This window comes from Geotrypetes seraphini, chromosome 1, assembly GCF_902459505.1.
Source record: "Geotrypetes seraphini chromosome 1, aGeoSer1.1, whole genome shotgun sequence".
Lineage (NCBI taxonomy): Eukaryota > Metazoa > Chordata > Amphibia > Gymnophiona > Dermophiidae > Geotrypetes > Geotrypetes seraphini.
This window is the reverse complement of record NC_047084.1, coordinates 487,500,321-487,519,143: the sequence shown is the minus strand read 5'-3', so window position 1 is coordinate 487,519,143 and position 18,823 is coordinate 487,500,321. Positions and strand designations below refer to the sequence as shown.

The window sequence follows — 18,823 nt, the reverse complement described above, 5'->3', positions numbered from 1 at the left end:
GAATGTACACAGGGAAGGCTAGTCTCAGGGCAATGATTTTTGACCTAAGGGCCACCAAGGAAGCGGACTGCTGGGCATGATGGACCACTGGTCTGACCTAGCAGCAGCAATTCTTATGATTCATCTCAATGTGATACTAGGAGCAGGGAAGGGAGGAACTGTGAGTTAGTGTTACTCTTGGGTGCTCGATGGCTGTTGCTTATATTTGTAATTGGGTAGTATATTGTCTTAGCTCTTTGTACCCAGGTCTTGTGGTGTAAGGGGGGAGGGGGATTTCTTATCATGTGGAAGAATCACTTTTCCGTTGTTCGTTGCTTTGTTTGATGTGACTCATTTTTGCTACTGGGGGAGTTTAAAAAATTCAATAAAAATTTATTGATGATAAAAAAGCAGGGTTGGAAAACCAACATAACTTAGGATGAGAGTCCAAATACTGAAAGTTCTTATTGTATCGTACCAATTAGACCCTACACTGTCCATGTTTTGTCTCATGACTCCTGAAGCAGGCATTCTTAATTTCTCATAGCTATTACCCATGCTGTGATGATATTGTATAATATGTATGTCATAATTGAGCACTTTGATAGACACTGTCATTTTAATTTCAAATTTGACAGTATATGAGAAATTATTGTAACCCCTGAGGCAGATGTTCCTGAGCCGAAACACAGACCATATTGGGTCTAATTGGTATGCTGCAATGAACTTTCTGTATCTGGACACTGATCCCAGGTTTTGTTGGCTTTCCATTCCTATTTTTATTGGACTTGTGTATGCTTCTTGTCTTTCTCTTTTTGTTCCTTTCGTTCTCTTTGCACCACCAACTGTATGTACAGTTCAGTGGGACTCTGCTTTCAGAGCTAGAGCACTGAGAACAACTTGCTTTCACCCTTTCTGATGAGGCAAAGCTTGTGTATATCTAGTGTATCTAGATTTTCAGAAAGCTTCTGAGAAAGTCCCTCATGAGAGCCTCATGAGAAAATGAAAAAGCCTTGGAATAGGAGGCAATGTTCCAGCACTCCTTTTGTGCTAGCAACAGAAAAGGGTTTTTGGGTCATTAAATGGAATTCACCTAAAAGACATTTATGACTGCTGGGGGTTTTTTTAACACATGTTGCAAATACAGCACTGAACCTCTGTTTTTTTGATTCTGGAAAAGCACTTAATTGCTTCAAAAATAAAGCTCATAACTTCCACCTGATAAACCTCTAGAATTGGAAGCCTTACTCATTATCCAACTGTTCTTTTAAAACTGAATTTTTTCTTTTTCTTGGTGGGGGGAGGGGGGCTGGTTCTCTTTATGGGTTTTGTATTTTTTTGTTCAGGTGTTTTTGGGATCAGTTTAGTCAATAGAATACTAGCAAGTTCCAGGGCTGTTTCACACTTTATATTTGTGGTGATGTCACTGGGAAAGCAGTGTTCTGTGGCTCCATCTGCAGGCAGCATGACTTAAGCTGGTCTAACAGGATTCAAGGAAAGGAAAAGAAAATAACAGGTAAGACAAAATTTTCACCTTATTTAGCTGTATGGAATAAGTTGCATCTTTAGAAGGATGTAATAAGAAAAGTGATGGAAGAATGAGGAAACAATCCCTATATAAATATATCTTAGAAGGGAAAGGAGCAAAGAGATTGACCTTGCAGGGGGGCTATAATAATTGTTTGCTTTTTATAAATGATGATGTTTACTAGGAGCGATCTTCCTATTTGGAGTACCAGAAGATAATGCGAGAGATAGAACACCTGAGCCGTTTATATATTGCATATCAGTTTGTCTGTGCTGAGGAGACAAAGGTACGTTCAGCTGAAGAACTCCAGGAAATGCAGAACAACATTTTGAAACTTCAGGAAACGATGGTCGAAAACGAAAGAAAGGTGAAGGAGCTCAATGGAGAAATAGCAGAACTGGAAAAGAAAAAGGATCAGGTAAGAAGGAGGATTTGTATTCAAGTACAGAGATTGCCTTAACTTTTTTTTTTTTCTTATGAAACTGGATTCTCCCACAGAAAGGCTAAAATGAATAAATTGTAACACTTGCAACCAAACAATAGTTGGTGCAAAAGTTTAGGCATCTTTGGTCAGATTGTTTTAACAAATCGCTAAGGGCTTCTTTTATAAAGCTGCGGTACAGGTTTCTACTGCAGGCTGGTGAGGTAAATGCTCCGATGCTCACCATACAAAAATTTTTGTCTCTAGTATTATCTCTAACAGGCATATTGTAAAGCAAATTAAAAATCTAGAAAACAAAGTCACTCAGAACCTTGAGCAAATCTGTCATGCCAGCATTAACTGATATTTTAGGGCCCTAAATATTACAGTGGCGCCCTAAAATATCAATATAATCGAGAAAACTGAACAAGCCAAATTACTACAGAATACTACATAGAAAATTCATGCTAATAGAATACCTCAGTCATACATAGAGAACACAAATGCAAAATACTGAATAAATGACCACAAGCCATACACACAAACATAAATTGAAATCCCCAAAAGACAGGCCATGCATGTAGTACAACACCGGCGAAATAGAAAAAGATGCATGTTCTCTTACACTGTGCAAAATGTAAAGATAGAACGTGCCAGTGATTTGTTAGGGGGGTACAACTAGAGCAGTTGCCCTTAGACATGTGGCCAAAGAGAGCCCTAAGCCTGCCAGAAGTTGAACATGGTGTAGTTTTCCTCCCACAGGTCCAGCATCTCTTTCCCTTCCCTCCAGCCCCCCTCCTTTTCACACATCTGGCACCTCTATCCCTTCCTGAGTCCAGCCACCCACATTTGAGCATTTTTTGCTGTCTTCCATCCTGCAGGTCTAGGATCGTTGCCTACTTGTTCTGCAGCTGTTGCCACCACACACTCTTTTATAGCTTACATTTTCAGGCTGCCTGGCAGCAGTTCAAAAAGGCATTCTGGGACCTTCCCTCTGCCACAGTCTGAAAACATAAACGTGTAAGCACTGGGGGGGAGGGGGAAAAGAACGAAGAGGCAAGGATCCTGGACCTGCAGAAGGAAAGGCAGTGAGAGATGCTGGATTGTGGGTGCACCATCTCTGGGTGGGTCTCTGGCAAAAGTGGGTAGACCCTGGCCCACCCGTGGCTATACATCTGCAGTCTCAATTAGTCAGATTTTGTTTATTTTAATCTCTTAACTTTCCATATAACCTGCCTAATCCTGAAACTATGTTTAAATATGGGCAAGGGACTATGCTTTAGCATGAGCTGTAATTTGTAAACATGTTTTAGTTTAGCTCACATCTTGCCTTGAACTAGCAATGAAAAGTTACCTTCAGGTGACTTTGGTGTCTCTCCTGTCTCTGGAGAACTTTCAAGCTTGTACCTGAGGCAGTGAGGAATGAAGGGATTGTCCAAGATCACAAGGAATACCACCAGTGAGAGATGTGCAATTTGAACCCTGACTTTCCTAGTTTTCAGCTTGCTGCTCTGGCCACTAAGTTACATCTCAAATAAACATACAAATACTTTGAGCCACTCAGTTTATCATGGCCCTACATTCTCAAATGTACTTCTAGAATTGGTTTATTGTGATGCTGTATGTCCTTGCCCTTTGGATCTTTATATCAGACTGAAATGAAGATGGTGCAAACATTTCTTAGGCCACCTGTCACTTTCTTGCAGGAAGTTGGAGGAGTTCTTCGTTCATTAGAAGAGGCTCTTGCAGAGGTCCAGAGAGTAGACACCAAAGCACAGAGTACTCTTGATCTTAAAAAGCAGAATTTGAAAGGTGAAGAAAATAAACGCAAAGAGATGGTAAAAAGCATGGAGGAGGTAAGCAGTAATAACTCATTTCGCTTTATTAGTATATAGGTGGGAGGGGTGGGTTTCTTATATAATTATCTATTTGGAATATTACAAATAAGAATGTCAAGTGATTAATTAAGTTATTTATGAATGATTGTTGTACACTTGTTGTAATTTTTGAAAATGAATAAAGATTTAAAAAAAGAAAAAAAGAAATAAGTTAAACAATTCCCCCCCTGTGCACTTAACAAATTTTGATGACCTCTGGTTTAGGGAATACCTTTGTTTTAACTCCTTTCTAAGGCATGTTGTTCTGTAGTGGGGGCAGAATTATATCGGGTGCCCTAGTTTAACTTATCATATGGGTTACCTTGGGCCTGTTATTCAAAAAAAAAAAGATGAGCTCCTAAATTTGGGCTGAAAATAGGAAATAAAATAATTTTTCTACCTTTGTTGTCTGGTCATTTTAATTTTTTTTTTTTGTTGGTTTTATCTCTGCATCTCTGTTTTCTACTTTCCTCTGTTTTCTCTTAACTTTCTTGTCAGGATCTTCTGTTCATATAATATTGCTTCTTTCTCCATGTCCATCTATCTTTATTCTGCCCTCATGTTTACCATCTTCCTCCCCTGCCCAACATCTCCATTCTGTATCCCTGCCCCTATTCATTCAGCATCACCTCTCTCATGTGCAATATCGCCCGTCTCCCTGATCCTATGCTCCCCCTTGTTTCCAACATTTCCCTTCTATTATTCTCTCCCTGTCCAGCATTACCCATCTGTCCATGTCCCTTTACTTCCTCCATGCCAGCTATCTCCCTTCTGTGTGTTCATCTTCTTTTCTCTACCCTCCCCACCTAGCATGGCCCAGAATCTTTCCTAATCATCAGGTATCTATCTTCTCTCCACCCAGTGACCAGTGTCTTCCCCCCCTCAATACCCATTGAAGCATGTGTCCCTACCTCTGTGAATCTAGCATCTCTTCTCTCCATCTCCCACATTTTTCTTTCTTTTTGTCTGGGTAACTTTACATTTCTCCTTTGCCCTTTCCTCCTGCAAGTCCAGCATGCCTCCTGCCCCCTCCTCATAGGAGTCCCTTTCCCCCTGTTGTAGTTCCACATTTTATCTTAACCATTCCCCTGCCAGTCCAGTATCTCTCCTGACTTGCCCCTCCTCTGCTCTCACCCCATGTCCAGCAATTATTCTTCTCTCTCTTCTCCCACACCATGTCCAGCAATGCTCCCTCTCTCACCTCCCTCATTTGCAGCATCTCTTTCCTTCTCTTCCCCACACTTCATGCATTCTCTGCCAGTCTGATCATTGTCCCTCACAAATATTTGTCAAATGGTTGCCAGTAGCAATTTCCTCACATTGCTCGTGGCTAACCTGGAAGCCTTCCTTCTGCCACGTACTGTCCCCACTGATTCAACTTCCTTCTTTTTGCCTGGATGCAGCCATAGGCATCATGTGAGAATCTCAACTGGCAGCTATTTGATAAAAAAAATTTGTGAAGGGAGGAAGATGCTCAGCTTGCTCCCCTTTCCCCACATATCAACATTGTCGAGGATGCAGAGCTGCTGGGTGGGTCTGAGCGGGAAGTGGGTGGGCCCACAGATCTGACAGGCCTCCACCTCCCTCACTTCCACAGGTCCAAGCACTTCTTCCGCATCTACCTACCCTCTCCCCTGGCGCTTCAGACCTGTCTATTTTGCTAGCTGCAGCAGCGATAAATACATAGTGTCTGCAGCCAACCCTAGAACCTTTCCTCTGCCATAGCTCGCCCCCTAATGATGCAACTTCCCATTTGCTTAGGGGTGGGTAGCGGCAGAGGAAAGGTTCCAGGGCTGGCTGCAGACACCATGTATTTATCGCTGCTGCAGCTGGTGAAACAAGTCAGAAGGAAAGGGGGAAAGATGGTGGGAGGGAGATAGAGGTTTGCACCCAGGGAGGGAGATAGAGGCCTGTTAGACCTACAGAGGAGGAGGGGCAGTAGAGAGCTCTGTCTTTATAGAGAGGATGTGGTATATAAGATTAAGGTTTAGTTTAATTTAGTTTAGCTGTTGACTTGGGAGACTTTTTTTTTTTTTTTTTTTTTCAACACAACTCATCCTGCAAACCCGAAGAGCCAGGTTGGATTTTTCTTTAGTTGCCATGGTGACCTGGCCCTGTGTTTTATCAAGCCCTGATGTATAGTAAAAGCAAACAAAGTACATCAGTATTAACAGGTCAGGTGAATTAAGTACTGTAGTTTCCCTCATTAATATGAAATACTTTTTCCATATAGTGGACCTTTTTGAGTATTTTTCCACATATCTGTCGCATGCATACATAGCCACTCGCAGCTTAATTTCTCTGTCTGCCCATACAATCCTACCATCTGATGTTCATAATTGCAATATGTTGGAAGGTCCCCTCAATTGACGCACAGCTCGTGCCAGAAACTGACCGCAGTGGTTGCCATAACAATGAAATTGATATCTATAATAAGCTAATGATTTTGTCATCTATAATCTTTGATTTTGTCATGTATAATGAAAATAGATTATAGGGAATCATTTATGATTTTAAAGTTGTGTTCAACCAAGTTTCACATGTAGATAAGTGCCTCACGGAGGATTCAGGGTTCAGCTGTATGAAGATAAATAGCGGATTATGTTATTGTCTCTTAAGGATTCTAAAACACTGGCAGCAAAGGAGAAAGAGGTGAAGAATATAACAGACAGTCTGAGTTCCCTGCAAGAAGCAGGTCAGAAGGATATCGATGCCCTGGCCGCTGCCCAGCAGCACTTCAATGCCGTGTCCGCTGGCCTTTCCAGCAATGAAGATGGAGAAGAAGCTACTCTTGCTGGACAGATGATGACTTGCAAGAACGATATTAGTAAAGCTGAAACCGAAGCAAAGCAGGTACTGAACAGCAGTAGCTAAGGGCTCCTTTTACTAAGGTGCGCTAGCATTTTTAGTGCACGCTAAAACCACACTACGCTTCTAGAACTAATGCCAGTTCAATGCTGGCATTAAGGTCTAGCACGCGTGGCAATTTAGCGCACACTATTCTGCGCATTAAGGCCCTAACGCACCTTTGTAAAAGGAGCCCTAAGTCTCCCATAGCTATGTCGATAAATTATTTTTATACTCGCTTGCTCTCCTAAACTAAAGTACTAAACTTCATGTTCTATCACACGGAACAAATATAAAAAAATAAAATTGGATAGGCTGGCATTTTTTCTATCAAAGTATGGGTTTCCTTTAAAGAAAATGATTTAGACTTGGATCAGCGATGGGTCTTCCTGCCGGGTCCTACTTGATCTCATCCAAAGGACACCTTGGAGATATGTATTATAAGGCTCAAGATGGTGTCAGTTCAGAGGATGGCACTAACAGTCAACTGTATTTAAAATCTTTGGGCACAGACGTAACCATGTATACCCCAGAGGAAAGGTTGGTTAGGGAAGATATAATAAAATTTAACTATTTCTAAGGCCCAAATCATAGGAGACAGACCTCTTTCAACAGAAGGAGGCTCTGGAATGAAAGATCATAGGAAGAAGTTTAGTAAGAGAGCTTAGAGATGAGCATAATCGAAAGAAATTTATAGTACAATAGATGTGTCATTCTGGACAAGTGGGTAGAGAATCCAAACCCGCATGCTTTTCAGAAGGTGTCAATCACAGTTTCAATTCCTTCTTCCTCAATGAAGCGTGCTGCCCTCTTCAGTTTTTCTTTCTGCAAGCTTGCAGTAAGGTGTGTGTCTGATCTGCTCTATTTAAAACTTTTTTATTTTCTGGGCTTTTCTTCAGATTTGGAGGATGTCAGTGTTCAGAGTTCCCAGTATTTCTGGGGTAAGAAGCAGACTTGGGGTCTGCAGCCGACAGGCTAATCCCTCTGTGGTACCTGTTATCTTGCTTAACATTGTTGGAGCTCGAGGACTGTTCCCCCCTCAAAGCTAGCTTATCCCCCAGATTTTTTCAGGAGGTTGAGCGCACGCTGATTTGGCACTGGCTGTGGTCCTTTTGTGGGGCTTTTGGGGTGCTGGCTGCGTTTCGCCTCCCCCCTTAGCGTGCGCAGTTCGGTGAGGATAGAGGTCCAGTCTGATCTCGCTCCAACTGGCAACCAGAAGATTTTAACAAGGGAAGCTGATTTTTGTTTGAGGCAATATCCTTCAAGTTCCAGCTTGACACAGGAGCTGAAGCAGGCTGAGATGCCTTTGTAGCACAGCAGGTGACAGTGAATACAGACTGTTATAGTCTATGGGAAAATCAGAAGGGGGGGGGTCTGTAAACTGGATTTTTGCCAGTTTTTAAAGTTGCCTGGAAGGGGGGCGTGGCTTAACGCGAACACGAATGGAAATGTGATCGCTAAGCTCCTCTATATCTAGGCAACTGAAGAAAAAATATTATTCCCTTCTTGAAGATTTCAAAAAAAAAATAATTATTAATAATGATGATGTTACCCTCTAAAGCCTGAAGTTGAAGATTGAAAGAATAACAGCTGAAAAGTTAGAGTGCCGACATCAAATCGCCGACATCAAAAAAAAGCTGAGGGGAAGGTAATTTTACCGGCTTTTATCTTTACTGAAAAGGCAAAGCAGAGAGTGAAGATAGATAAAAACTTAAAATGGCCAACGTATATAAAATTTATGGGCACTGAGAGAGAGAGTCTTGCAGCGAGAGAAATTTAAAAGATATAGCTGTGACGGTTTGAAACAAACTTCTCTTGCCCGCGCTGAACAGAGACTCTGAGGGCAAAAATCGGCAAATTTTCTCCTCACTGAAATATTAGGAGACTGAAGAGGAGGTTTGCTGGAGCGATTAAAACTGACAAAAAGTTAAAAAGAAAAGAACTGATCTAATTGTGAGGCTGCTGTCAGTTGATTTGTGTGGTGATTTGATTTCTCCTGCCGGCGCTGACTCAGAGCCCTACGGGTGGTGAATGAGAGAGATCAGTATTGTCCTTTTTGCCGGACAGATCATTGAATAAAGAAAATTGGATCGGCACGGGATAGAGAAGGAATATTAGAAATTTAAACTGACCAAAAAGAGAAGGAAAGTAAGAGAAAGACTGATTCTAGTGTGAAGCCTGCTGTTGATTGAATTCCTGAGCTGTGACAGTTTGAAATTGCCCTTTACAGCCAGTGAAGCCCTGAGAGATCAATTAATAAATTGAAGTATTGAAAAAAAAGAAGATTGATAAAAAGTATACTGCCTGATAATCAAACAATAGTCTGAAGGAGGAAAGTAAAGAAAGAGGGTTTATTTCTCTTTATGCTGAGTTCTTTCATGACAGGAAGTTAGATAGCCAGAGCAACGGGGCATATTTGAAGTAAACTCGGCGTAGGGAACATCAGCCTGATATTATAAACTGCCAAGCCTGGGTAAGATATTGAAAGAGAAGCTTGAAATATAAAAAGTGTTGTTATTTCTCTGTGCGCTGAATAACTGTTGAAAAGGAAGCCGATTTTGATGTGAGGCTGCTGACGGTTGATTGTGGAACTGTGACAGTTTGATACAGCCTTCTCCTGCCAGCGCTGAAAAAGGCTGATAAAAAATTTTTTCCCTCCGTGCTAAAACGAATAGATATTGGGAGAGAGTAAAGCTGAACGGAGCTAGAGGGAAAAAGAGCTGACAATATATGTGAAAGCCCTTCGGTGACGACGCTGAAAGAGGGGATTGATTGAAGAAAACTGAGTGAAAGGAATACCGGAGTTTTCTCTCAGTGATTGAACACTGAAACGCTGAAGACAGAGAAAGAATACAAACTTACTAAATAAACAAAAAACTGAATTGAAATTGCTTTTCTCTTACAAAGCTGCGATTGGGCTTGTATGAGAGGAGACAGAGGAAGGGATTAACGGAACTTTTGGAAAAAAGCTGAAGCGGCAAGACATCGAGGCAGTTGAGAGACGCCAGAGAACTGGAAACAAATAACTGACACTTACTTCAAAGAACCTTTTTACCAATATTAAAGAGATAAAGACACTAAAAAAGGAGTATATAAGATTGAGACAGATAACTGAGAAAGAGAAAAGGAAAAGGAAAAAAGGCAAAAAAGGAAAAGAAAATTTCTACTTTAAAAGATAAAACTTAAATTTGGAAGAAAAGGGATTAAAAACAACAGTATGGCAAGCACCAGACAAAACAAAAATGAGGTTGGTACATCTGCAAAAAGACAAAAACAAGATCAAATAACACCAAGCAAGATACCACTTCCTATTGATGAACCAGACATATTAAGCAAAGCTGAAGTCATGGAAGAATTAAAACAAATCAAACAAATGCTTAAAGAAACTATAACTAATATGTCTGAAATGAAAGAAGAAATTTTAAATATACATAGACAAATGGAAGTTAACAACAAAAGAACAACTGAACTAGAATCAAAAATGGAAAATATAGAATGTGAATCAAAAAGATGTAAAAACGACAGCCTGGAATTAAATAAATTAAAAGATCAACTGGAGGATTACGAGAATAGAGGAAGAAGAAAGAACATCAAACTCTTTGGAATACAAGAAAATTTAGAGGGAAAAAATACTATCCTTTTCCTTGAAAATTTAATTCCAAAAATTCTACAATTAGACTTGAAACAACCAATTGAAATTGAAAGGGCGCATAGAATCCCAATTAAAAATTTAGAAAATAAAAACAGACCAAGACCAATCATTTTCAAAATGTTGAGATACCAACAAGCAATAGAGATACTAAATGCTGCAAAAAAAGATAAAAACTTAAATTATAAAGGATCAAGATTATGGTTTTTACCAGACTTCGCCAAAAACACAGCAACTAAAAGAAAAAGACTACTAGACATGAGACCTCTACTCAAAGAAAAAGGATTTAAATATGGTCTATACTACCCGGCGAAAATGAGAGTGTCATCTGGAGACAAGTCCTTATATTTTGAGGATCCCGAAAAACTAAAAGATTTTCTCTCTAAACCAGAACCTATGATATATTAATATAATATATTAAGATGGTTTTGAAGATTCTATGAAAAATTAAAAAATATAACATATCGAAATATTTGAAGAAATGGAGGAAAACAATACAAAGAAAAGACAATAATAATTATATGAAAGAAAGAACAGAATATAGGAAAATTATTAAATAATACACTGCATATATGTTTAAAATAATTATATGTTGAAATCATAATACTAAGGAAATACAAATTAACATATTGTTAAATGGAAAATGATACATTAATAAAATGTTATGGAAAATGATTAAATAAATATAAAAGATCAATATAGATAGATAGAAGGGAAATTTGTTTAAACAATTGAATATTGATTGCCTAGAATGGGGAGAATGTTGGGATTACAGTTCCAATGTGTATCCTTAAGCAGCCAATGTATTGGGTGGGAAAGGGAGGGATAAGGAGAATATTTATTAGAATAATTAAGGGAGATACATTAGGGTTAAATATGTGTGTCGTGAAGAAAATTTTTTGGATATTAAATATGAAAGAGGAGAGGAAGAATAAGATAATGAAAAGTATTAAAATATATAATGTCTTTTAAAATATATTCTATTAATGTCAATGGCCTGAATCACGTAATTAAAAGGAAAAAAATATTAACATTTTTAAAAAAACAAAATGCAGATATTTACTGTCTGCAAGAGACCCATCTTAATATGAAGGAATCACAGAAATTATCAGGTGGATGGATAAAAGAATGTTTTTTTGCTCCAGCAGTGGGTAAAAAAGCAGGGGTTGCAATCCTTATAAATAAAAAATGTATGGCCAATATAAAGGTAAAAAATTCAGATCCACATGGAAGATGGATACATATCGATATAGGTATGGGAAATGATACCCTGACGTTATTTAATATATATGCCCCTAATTCGAATCAATCAGAATTTTTCAAAAAGCTACAAAATATGTTATTACCACTGGCTGCCTCTAATTTAGTGGTGGCTGGAGATTTTAATGCTGTAATGGATCCATTATTGGATAAAAAACCAGGTAAAAATATTAAATCTTTAGGTCTAGATAATTTAGTTAGTTCATGTGATTTGAAAGATATATGGCGTATTCTTCATTTTAATGATCAGGAGTATTCATTTTGTTCACAGGTTCATAAATCATTTTCAAGAATAGATTATATTTTTGTTTCAACAAATAAAGTGCAACAAGTGATTAAAGCCTCCATTGATCCTATTATCATTTCGGATCATGCGGGAATATGGATAGAATTACAATTAGATCAATTAGAAAATAATAGACCTCTTTGGAGATTTGATAATGCATTGCTTGTGGATGACAAATTTTTGGAAAATTTTAAAACACAAATTAATGAATTTTTTCAAATAAATTTAGTGGAAGATACATCTATAGAGAATGTATGGGATGCATTTAAAGCAACTATGAGGGGTAATATCATATCATATTCAGCTTTTATTAGGAAACAAATTAAAAAACAATATATGGAATTAGAAAAAGAAATAAAAATATTAGAAGCTAAATTGATAAGTAAATGGGAATATGAAGTTTTACAAGCTCTTTTGAAAGTAAAAGGTAAATATAATGAATTAACTTCAAAAATGATAAGAAAAGATTTGTTTTCCAAACAAACGGTGTATTATGGAAATTCTAATAAGGCGGGAAAATTATTAGCAAATTATCTTAAGGCAAAAAAAAGGAGAACTAATATTAATGGAATAAAAGATGATAATGGTATAATAACAAATCAAACAAATATAATATTAAAACAATTTTTAAATTTTTATAAGGATCTATATTCTTCCGAACCTTATTTGGAGAAACAAAAAGATGGAAAAAAATTTTTAGATTTAATAAATGGACCTAAGATTCCTGATCATATAAAACGAAGTTTAGAAGAACCTATATCATTAAAAGAATTAGAAACAGCATTGAGATCTCTTAGAGTTGGATCCGCTCCAGGTGGTGATGGTTACACAGTAGAATTTTATAAAACATTTCAAAATATCCTCTCCCCACATTTATTAAAATTATATCAGACACAACTTATAAAAGGTAATATAAAAGGTACTATGGCTGAATCAATAATAATTGTTTTGCCTAAGCCAAATAAAGATCCTACTTTGGTTTCAAACTACAGGCCTATATCTTTGATAAACGTTGATAATAAACTTTTGGCGAAAATTTTGGCTTTGAGATTAGCCAAAGCTCTCCCACATATTATAGATATGCATCAAACGGGTTTCGTTGCTAAAAGACATTCCTCCAATAACTCTAGACTATTATTTCACATGCTAAACTTGTCAAAAAAAATGGATGAACCGGCTTTTACAGTTTCATTAGATGCTGAGAAAGCATTTGATAGGGTAGAATGGAATTTTATGTATCAGGCTTTAGAATGGTTTGGTATAGGTTCTGGATTTATACAAATGGTAAAAACATTGTATAGCTTCCCGATTGCAAGATTAAATATTAATAATAAGATATCTGATGGTTTTCAATTGCAGAGGGGAGTTAGACAAGGTTGTCCTTTATCTCCTTTGTTATTTGATGTTGTATTAGAACCCTTATTGTTAGCAATACAGCAAACGAGGGAGATACAAGGAATTCCATATTCAGATATGGAATATAAAATTTCGGCTTATGCTGATGATATTTTGCTTTATTTGAGAAATCCAGAGTCTACCTTATCTTCTTTATTGGAATTAATTGATAAGTTTGGCAAATTTTCAGGTTATAAAATTAATTGGAATAAATCTGAAATTATACCCTTGAATGTTTACTGTGTAAAAGGATTATTTGATATTTTTCCATTCATATGGAAAGAAGAAGGATTTAAATATCTAGGCATTCAAGTTAAAAAAACAATTGAAGATACTGTAAAAGAAAATGAAAAATATGTATTAAAAAAAGTAATGGAGTTATGTGAACAATGGAACCCATTACATATATCTTGGTGGGGCAGAGTTCAAACTATTAAAATGATGATGTTGCCTGTGGTTTGCTACCAAATGAGTATGATACCTATTTATTTTCAGGGGTCCTTTTATAAAAAGCTTAATAGAATTTTAACAAAATTTCTTTGGCTTGGTAAAACACCTAGAATAGCTTTAGTAACCTTACAAAAATCAATTAAGGAGGGAGGGGTAAATTTTCCAAATTTCTATAGGTACCATCAAGCCTATATTCTACGTCAGGGTATGTATTGGATCCTCCCAGAACTTATAGATAATGCACCAGATTGGTTATATTTGGAATGGCGCCTTATGTTTCCCCTAAATTTAGTTCATTTACCAAGTATTAATATACCTAAAAGATACAAAGAAAATAAAATAATAATGGATACTTGGAAAACATTGAGATTTATTGATAAATTAACACCCATCCCAATATATAAATCAACTAATCAATCCATATGGATAAACTCCAAGATCAAAATTGGCGGAGCTCAAATCCTTTGGAAGAACTGGATTATTGCAGGAATTAGATCTCTAGATGATATTATTTCAGAAGGTAAACTGCTGGATTTTTCACAATTGCAACATAGATTTGGTCTTAATAAAACACAAAGTTTTAAATGGTTGCAATTGAAGCAGGCCATTCAGGTTGGGTTCCCTGAATGGAAATCATTAAACAATCAATATAGTTTAAAGTTCTTATGCTTTAAAGCAGACTTCCTAGGACATCAAGCCGCATTGTGGTATAAATTAATATCTGGATATTTGAATAAAAAACCAAAAAATGGTCTAAGAGACATTTGGAGCATTGAGATTGGACATCAAATTAATGCATCTCAATGGCCACTAATCTGGTCTTGGAGAATGGGATGTACAGTGTCAGCGTCTATGAGACAAACATGGTTCTTTTTATTACATAGAGCTTTTTGGACCCCTACTCGTTTACAAAAACTAGACAGTTCTAAGTCTAATAGATGCTGGCACTGTAATCTAGAACCAGGGACATTAGATCATTTATTATATCATTGTCCTTATATTAAAATTTTTTGGAATTCAATTTGGCCACAAATTAATAAATTAATGGAAAATCATATTGCAATATCATATGATACAATTTTATTTGGAACAATGATGAGAAAAAAAAGTCAAATTTCACCAGAAAATAATAAGCTTTTATTAATTATGACAGGGGTTGCCATTCAACATATAACTAACAATTGGAAAAATTACAACAACCTAAATTACACATTTTGGTGGAATACAATATGCCATATTTTTAAAATGGAAAGAACAATAGCAATACAAAAGGGGACATATAATAAATTTATAAAAATATGGGGGCCATTGACAAAATACTGTAATGATTAAATAATGGAATACTTTTTCTTCTTTTCTTCTTTTAGAGATTTTTTTTTTTATGACACACATATAGGGGGGGTAAGGAAAACAAATTATATATAATAAATTATAATATATGATACAAAATGTAACATATGATTAAAAAATAATAGAAGGGTGGGGGGAGGGAAAATGAATAAAATTTATCCAGAATATATTGTATTAGATATAAATATGTTATTGAATAATTATCAATTATATTCTAATATGTTGTATACTTTTATAAAATTTGAAAATATTATATTAAAGCAATAAAAGGGTGGGGGGAGGGTGAAGGGGAAAATCAAATCCAGACATACATTGTGTTAGATATAAAAGTGATACCATGCATTTATCAACTGTATTTTATTATTATGTACACTTTTTGTAAAATTTGAAAATAAAAATATAATGGAAAAAAAAAAAAAAAAAAAGTTGCCTGGAAGGCTCCCCTCTCCAAAATTCTATTTTTTTCTCAGTTTTTGGAGTTTTAGTTTGGCTATCTTCAGGATTTTTTTTGTTGGGGGGGGGGTTAACTTTGAGACTGTGAGTAAGGAAATGCTTTTAATTGCCCCCATGAGTGAGTGAGGATCTGCATCCTTTTAAACACACACAATAATTTTGTGAAAACAGTTCTCACAAATATTTTTTTGTGTGCATCTGTTTCGAAGTTGCATGTTTCTAAGCTCTTTGTTTAAGCTCACATTGTAGCAGCTAGTTAATGTGGAATTTTTATATAAACCTTTTGAATATAGTGGACTATGCACAAAATTTTATTACTAAAGCCAGCCTCATGTGTTGCATCATAAAAAGACATAAAATGCAAAACTGCTGTGTGGTTTTGTGGTTTTTTTTGTGTGTTTTTTCTGCACACTTGCTGGTGGTCAAATGCAATGTCTTTCTTTTGCAATAAAATATTGTAACATAGTACAAAGGCATTTTATTTTGCTTTAACTGGCTTCCTCCTTTCAGGCACAGATGAAATTAAGCCATGCTGAAAAAGAATTAAAGGCCAAACAAGCTGAGGTGAAAAAGATGGACAATGGCTACAAAAAAGATAAAGAGATGTTTGAAGCTGTGCAAAAAGAGAAAGAGAAACTAGTTGCAGAACTGAAGAAACTGAATTATGAAGGTCTGCATAGTTCTTTATTTCTAATATAATGGCTTTATTAAATAGAAGGTTTAGAATAAATTGCATAAGATGTGACCAGTGGTCCATTTCTTTCCTACTTGAGATTTATGTGCTCGAAGAGCTCAAAATGTTTACAGTGATTAATTTGGCCAGATTCTATAAATGGTGTTTAGGTTAAGTGTCCTAATTGAAGATGTGTAGAAACGCCTAACACCCCCCAACCCCACCCCCCCCCCTCCCGGAGCACTAACTGCTCCATTGCTTATAGGAATTCTCTGAGCCATATGTGTGAAATATGAAAAATGAAATGGAAAAAATATTATAATTAGTACTATTATCCCAGGACAAGCAGGCAGCATATTCTTGACTGATGGGTGACGGCACCGACGGAGCCCCGGTACGGACAATTTTAGAGTGATTGCACTCTAAGAACTTGGAAAGTTCTGGTAGGCCGCACCGCGCACGCGCGAGTGCCTTCCTGCCCGACAGAGGCGCGCGGTCCCCAGTTTCTTAGTTTCCGCGGAGCTAAGAAGACGCGTTTCCTCAACGGCTGTTGAAGAAAATTTTTTCGATCTTCCCGCTCGCGTAAACCTTTGCTTAAATAAAGGTTTCTTTATTTCTTTTCTTAAAAAAAAAAAAAAAAAAAAGACTAACTTAATTGTTTTTCTTTTCATTTTTCGTTTCGCCCCGGCGGGGCCTGTTGCCACAATTGAAGCCTCGGCCTTCGATTTGGCAGAGGCTGTCTTCACTTTCATGCCCCCTCAGCCCGGGTTTAAAAAGTGCCAGCGGTGCGCTCAGCCAATCTCACTGACAGACCCGCATAACTGGTGTCTGCAGTGTCTTGGTCCCGACCATCAAGCGTCCACTTGCACCCGCTGTGCAACTTTGAAAAAAAGAACACTTAAAAACCGCCAAATCCAGCAGCGGTTACTCTTCGGTGCCGAGATGTCCGATTCCACCGTACCGGCACCGACATCGATTCCATCTCAATCGGCACCGACTTCATCGACACCGCGCCGGCGTCGCATCCAGCAGGTAAGCCGGCTAAGAAGCCTTCCCCGCTGGAGCGTCCTCCGGTCTCCACTGCAGTGAGTCCAATCCTGCCGACCTCGAGGCGCCCACGGAAGCGCTCCGCTCCGATTGAAGTTAGCCCCTCGACATCGGGTTCTTCGTCGGAGTGTCGAGCGGCACCCAAGGTACCGCAGAAGAAAAAGGCGGTACCGGTGCCTTCGCTGGACGAGCGTATTGCCGCCATTCTGCAGGTACAGCTGAGAGAGCAACTCCAACAGCTACTGCCTGCTCTTTTGCCCCAGAACCTTCCAGTTCCGGTACGGTCGGAGCCACCGGTACCGATAGTGGAACGCCCTCTTTTATCGGCATCCACTTTGTCGGTACCGGTTCTTACCACCTCATCGACTTCGATGCCGATTTTAGCTCCAGAGCCTACATCTCACCACCAGGCGGTACAAACCTCGGTACCAGCACAACAGGTTGCATCGCCTGGTACCGTATCCATGAGGTCGGGCAAGTCCACCCATAAAACCCGACACCTGGAACCCTCCACACCAGAGTCTCGACACCATGGCTCTCAGGTTAGGGATCCTGATTTATGGGGTGATTCTGAAGAGCCCTTTCTATCCGAAGGTGAATGCTCTTCTGATGAGGAGGAACGCCTTGTTACCAATCCCTCTTCTCACCCAGATTCCACATCTTTTCCATCTTTCTTAAAGGAAATGTGTGAATCCTTGTCTATTCCCTTGGAGGCTGAGTCAAAGAAATCTAAGGCATTTCTTGATGCTTTGGACTTTGACCAGCCTCCAAGGGAATTTCTTAAACTTCCTCTCTATGATATATTGAGAGAAACGTTTTATAAAAACCTAGAGACTCCCCTGACTGTCCCAGGAGCCCCTCGTAAACTGGACTCTTTATACAGGGTGATTCCTATTCCTGGGTTTGATAAACCCCAACTCCCGCATGAATCTCTTTTAGTGGAATCCACTTTAAAGAAATCAGCGGGAGCTAATGTGTATGCCTCAGTCCCTCCTGGCAGAGAGGGCAAATCAATGGACAAATTTGGTAAGCGGTTATATCAAAACGCCATGCTAGCCAACAGATCAGGAAACTATGCTTTTCATTTCTCATTTTATTTGAAGCATTTGATCCAAACAATCTCCACTTTTGAGAAATATCTTCCTGATCTCAAAAAAACCTAATTTTCAGGCCTGTACTTCCTCTCTTCTCCAGTTGAGAAAGTTTCTAGTAAGATCAATTTATGATACTTTCGAATTGACTTCTAGAGCCACGGCTATGTCAGTGGCTATGCGCAGGTAGGCATGGCTCAGGGTCTCAGAACTAGAGGTAAACCACCAAGACCGTCTAGCAAATGCACCTCTCTTAGGGGATGAGCTGTTTGGTGATTCCATGGATTCCACCACACAAAAACTATCAGCACATGAGACACGTTGGGATACTCTCCTAAAGAATAAAAAGAAGACTCCACCTACTAGGCCTTTCCGACAACAATCGGCCTACCAACGCCGTTATGCTGCTCGCCCCTTACCTCAGGCTACTCAACAACCTAGACGTCAGCGACAACAACAACAACGTCAACCTCCGAGGCAGGCGCAACAGCAACAAAAACCTCCACCACCTCAAAAG

At 38.3% G+C, this 18,823-nt stretch overlaps 1 protein-coding gene across 1 annotated transcript in view; it reads left to right on the top strand.

Moving 5' to 3' along the window:
- Positions 1–18,823, top strand: part of SMC2 (structural maintenance of chromosomes 2) — a 166,584-nt gene that overhangs the window by 27,858 nt on the left and 119,903 nt on the right. The window contains 4 exon segments of the mRNA XM_033926356.1: positions 1,692–1,925; positions 3,635–3,784; positions 6,425–6,658; positions 16,006–16,165. Of these exon segments, the coding sequence (XP_033782247.1) occupies positions 1,692–1,925; positions 3,635–3,784; positions 6,425–6,658; positions 16,006–16,165 (778 nt within the window).